The sequence below is a fragment of the Colobus angolensis genome, unplaced genomic scaffold (genome assembly GCF_000951035.1).
Source record: "Colobus angolensis palliatus isolate OR3802 unplaced genomic scaffold, Cang.pa_1.0 Scaffold77, whole genome shotgun sequence".
NCBI lineage: Eukaryota > Metazoa > Chordata > Mammalia > Primates > Cercopithecidae > Colobus > Colobus angolensis.
The window spans coordinates 484,145-489,012 of NW_012121487.1; the positions used below are offsets into that span (position 1 = coordinate 484,145).

Genomic DNA, 4,868 nt, shown 5'->3' on the forward strand with positions numbered 1-4,868 from the left:
GAGGCAGGGGAATCGCTTGAACCCGGGAGATGGAGTTTGCGGTGAGCCTAGATCACGCCATTGCACTCCAGCCTGGGTGAAAACAGTGAGACTCCATCTTTGAAAAAAAAAAAAAAAGAGCGAAATTTGATCTGTCTTTGGATCTGCGAAAAATAATCCTAAAGTGCTCTTGAAAAAAAAAATGCCACTGAGACACACAAATGGAAAACCAAGAAATACAAATGGACTTACAAAACAATCAAGGCTACATTAGGTTCGCAACACATCACAACACTCTGAACTGGGTGAAAGTACAGTGACTTCAGTGACATGGGTCAGTCCCAGATACTCAAAACAAAAATGAAGTTGGTTCTATCATTTGGAACATTTTTGCTGGACGTAGTGCTGGCACGACTCGAACGACTTGTTTTGAACAAGTGGATCAATACACTTTGTTTTTTTTTTTTTTTGAGACGAGTTTCTGCTCTTGTCGCCCAGGCTGGAGTGCAGTGGCGCGATCCTCCGCCTCCCGGGTTCAAGCGATTCTCCTGCCTCAGCCTCCCAAGTAACTGGGACTACAGGCGCCTGCCACCACGCCCCGCTAATTTTTGCATTCTTAGTACAGACGGGGTTTCACCATGTTGGCCAGGATAGTCTCAATCTCCTGATTTCGTGACCCGCCCGCCTCGGCCTCCCAAAGTGTTGGGATTACAGGCGTGAGCCACCGCGCCCGGCGTAAGGGTCAATGCACTTTTTTTTGCAAAGTCTGATAATTGCACTTGTGCGAGTGCACACACTTGCCCGTGTGATGCACTCCTAGCTCTGGGAGCTGGCTTCATACCATCCGACGGCATTTGCTCTGTGACTGCCTACGGGTTGGGGTACCGTTGCCTCCCCAACCCTGCCACTTCGTTGCAGGATTCGTGTCTCTCAAAGCTGCGCAGGAACACTGCCCAGGTTCCTGCACCCACCCAAATTCTAGAAGAAGAGGCCGGAGGGTGACATCGCGCATGCGCGTCAGCGCACGCAAGCGCAGCCTCTCTCCTTCCTGATCGCCTCGCGCTCCCACCCCACCCGAGAGCAAAGGAGGGAAGCGATTGGGCAGGCTAGTTGCCCATCAGACCAGGCTCTCTTCTCCCTCGACACAATTGGCAGACGGGGAAAAGGCCAGCCGCCGAGATCTTCCTACCCCTTGGAGACTCAGTGCCACCGCGGAAGCAGCTATTGGCGGAGGCCAGAGGCCGCGACTGCTCACTTCCGGCGCGGGCCTAGAGGATTTCTCCCCCTCCCTAGCCCTAGCCCTCGCCCTCGCCCTCCGCCTTCCCACCCCCCGCCCTTCCACCATGGCTGCCTCTGTGTGGTGTGGGGAGACGCTGGTCCTCCCTGTCCTCCCATAGCGCTTATTGCCTCACCCTCACCCCCTAGGGGCCGGATCCAAAGGCGCTTCACTTCCCAAGCCTTGGGGCATCAGCCAGGAAGGTTTCCTACCTCCTACTTCAGGGGCAGGACTCCTCTTTCCCCCCCAACGGGGAAAAGAGGCAGAAACTTAGGATTTTCCCTCCTTTTCTTAGGGTCAGACGCTCTTAGGGTTCACTTCTTCAGGGGCGGAACCCTCTCCTACCCTTCCCATAGGGGCACAGGCTTTTACCCCACTGTACTTCGGAGCCAGCAGCTTTCCCTCAGCACTGCCACCCCAAAGTCAGGACCCAGAGGACTCTGCCTTCGCCCCCAACGCAGGCGCGGCCTTTTGGAGAGGAGAGAGGAGTGGACAGGGGCCCTTGCTCTCCCCTCCCCAACTTGTGTCCCTGTCCCCCAGTCCCTGGCAATCCAGAGTTCCCGATATCTAGGACTTTCCATCCATCCACTCCCTGACCTTTTCCCATCTCCTGGCTGCAGCCATGGAGTTGCAGAAGGGAAAAGGGGCAGCAGCAGCAGCAGCAGCTGCTTCGGGAGCAGCGGGAGGTGGAGGAGGAGGAGCGGGAGCAGGAGCCCCAGGAGGGGGGAGGCTGCTACTTTCAACCAGTTTGGATGCCAAGGATGAGTTAGAGGAGGTAGGTGTGGGGGGAGGGAAGGGAGTTAAGAAATTGGGTTTTGGAGGGATACTGGAGCGGATACTGGGTGGGGGGACGAGGAGGGGCGGGGGAGGAGGCTTTCAAGTTTTTTTCTGAGGCAACACAAACACTGCTCCAGCTTCCTGCTCCTGAAGGAAGAAGTGTGGGCCAACTTCCTGGACAGGTTGTCATAGTAACAGCAGCCACTAGTATGAAAATGGGTGGGGGGTGTTGGTGAAGGAAGGGATACAGCATCCAGATTTATCGAATTTATTTTTGATATTCCTTTCCACATACACACCACAGCTATTTTTACTATCAACCCTGTTTCAGACTTAGGTCAATATATTGAGTTGAGATGTAATGTATGTGTGTGTAGATGTTTGGGGGGCTGATAAGAGCAGGCAGTAGACCTTGGACCCTCCTGTTAGATGCTGTCATAGACTTCATGTAGACACAACCAATTGCTAGTGATTTAACTGGGCATTTAGAATGAGTGAAAACTTAAGAAAAGTGAGTAGTGTTTAGTTTGGTGGCATCAGCCACAGTAGTGGGGTGAATGGTACCTAGGGGACTCTCCTTCAGAACCAGATAGCAGACACAGAGGAGAGAACACATCGCTTCTGAATAAGAAGGTGGAGCGAAGCAATGGAATGGACCTGAATGAGGACTTCAGGGGTCCTGATTGTTGCCCCTCCTGTCCTCTTACCCAGCTTCTTCATTCTGCCATCCCAGAGTTGATCATGTATACCTTTCCACTGCTACAAACGAGAATACGTACTTAAGAATATGAGATCTAGGCCAGGCGCGGTGGCTCACGCCTGTAATCCCAACACTTTGGGAGGACAAGGCAGGCGGATCACAAGGTCAAGAGATCAAGACCATCCTGGCCAACATGGTGAAACCCCGTCTCTACTAGAAATACAAAAATTAGATGAGCGTGGTGGCTCATGCCTGCATTCCCAGCTATTGGGAGACTGAAGCAGGAGAATCGCTTGAACCCGTGGGCAGAAGTTGCAGTAAGCCAATATCACGCCACTGCACTCCAGCCTGACGACACAGCGAAGAGACCCTGTCTCAAAAAAAAAAAAAAAAAAGAATATAAGATCCAGAACTGGGACATTGATTGCTTAACGGTTTGTAAGGCCTAATACTCAACTCAGTGGTTATCCAGGGATAGGATGAGTACATTAACAGGCCTTGGCTCTTCACTGGCCGTTTCCCTGCTTCTAACTTTGTCAGCTATTAGAGGGTGGGCAGGCAGACAGGTGAAACTCAGAATTTAGATTTGAAAAAATGGGTCAGATACAAGATCGTATAACATATATGCAAAAATGAACTTTGTGAATGAAGAAGTGGCTTGGTCCACCAGCAAATGTCTACTTGCGGTCTGCCTTCCCATCATGTTTTTCCCTCGTAATTCTGTGGGTATTCAGGTAAATCAAAGTTTGTTTTCTGTTGTCTGTAGTTATCAGCTAAGGTAGATATAATTATGAATGTAAACAATGTATTCCCAAAACAAGTGAGAATGACTTTAGGACTGCCTGGCAATTGGTATTATCTGCTTTTTAAGAAATGGCCACTATCCATTGTCAAGGCATTTCTTGATCCCTGTGTACTAGCACTGGAGCTGTAGAAGTATAGAAACTCAATAATGGACTGCCTTTGATCCCTCCATCAGTTTGAGTGGAGGGCAAAGACCCAGGGGTTGGAATCCCCACCCTGATTCTTAGAGGCGTCATTGTGTCTCTGCTTTAATTCAATTCACTGAATAGTACAGCATCCTGTTCTTCTGAGCAGTGACGTGTTTGCTACTGAGTGAAATGATGCGGCAGGAGGGGACCATCGAAGAGGGGAAGCATGCATTTTTTGACTTTCTTTATACTGAGAGTGAACTTTTCAACTGTTTCCAGGGAAAGTGGGGAGGGAGGGTCTTTCTTTTTTTCTGATCTCCATAATGTGGATGTTTTCCACTATGTTTCATGTTCCCCCTTCTTTGCCGTTTGTCCTTTGCATTTGAATTTTCTCTCAATACTTGCCACACTATTTTTTTTCCCTATGTGTGTGGTTCGGTTATCCCCACTAGACCAGAGGGTCTCTAAGGGCAGGACTTACTGGCTTCTTCCTTTGGGTCTCCCCACAGATCTCTGCACACCGAAGTTATGAAAACTTGGTGTTGATCAACTGACCTCTGCTTGTTCTGGCTTGGTTATTTTCCATCACAGACCTACCTATTGCCCAGGAACACAGAGGTAGTTTCCTGACCATGTATGCTTACTATGTGCTGGGTCTGATAGGAAAACAGGATGGAGGACATCCAAGTTCTGCCTTTCAAAGCTTATCATCTAACAGTTTGAGTTAACACCCCCACAAGGAAGGTAAAAAAACAAAAACAACAAACAAAAAAACTGGTTAGAGTAGTGAAGAGACTGGGGTCATTATAATTGGATGTGATTAGGAAAGACCTTTAGAGATTTGGAGTAGGAAGCACTGGTCAAGAGCATTCCAGGCAGGAACTCTTAACTCTTCTACCCTAGGGAACAGTTGGTGTATCCTTTCTTCTCTTTGGCCCTGTTTTTCCCCTTTGAAGGCGGAAGTCTTCTTGCCCATTCCCATCCCAATTTGGGGGAGGGAATGAGATAAAAATAGTGCCAGAGATTGAAGGAGTTTAGAACATGTAGTTCCTAATATCATGAGCCTTGGTAGCTCCTGGTTTTTCTTCTGCCAAAGAGGGACCAATCACTTTTAAATCAGGCTGAAAGCAGGAGGCCCAAGAAGTCAGAGCATCCTCTTTTTTTTTTTTTTGAGACGAGTCTCGTTCTGTCACCCAGGCTGGAG

The 4,868-nt window shown here is 49.3% G+C and overlaps 1 protein-coding gene and 1 pseudogene across 2 annotated transcripts in view; both read left to right on the plus strand.

The window, feature by feature from the left end:
- Nucleotides 1–1,251, plus strand: part of LOC105502114 — a 12,631-nt pseudogene extending 11,380 nt beyond the window's left edge.
- Nucleotides 1,252–1,302: 51 nt separating this feature from the next.
- INTS3 (integrator complex subunit 3) overlaps nt 1,303–4,868 on the plus strand; it is a 46,604-nt gene continuing 43,038 nt past the window's right edge. Inside the window, exons 1-2 of one of the 2 annotated variants that reach the window (XM_011928160.1) lie at nt 1,320–1,458; nt 1,796–2,030. In XM_011928160.1, coding sequence (XP_011783550.1) covers nt 1,878–2,030 — 153 coding nt within the window. In that variant the 5' untranslated portion in view covers nt 1,320–1,458; nt 1,796–1,877. Of the gene's footprint in view, nt 2,031–4,868 lie in introns of both variants that reach the window. The other variant, XM_011928159.1, reaches the window with a different exon arrangement.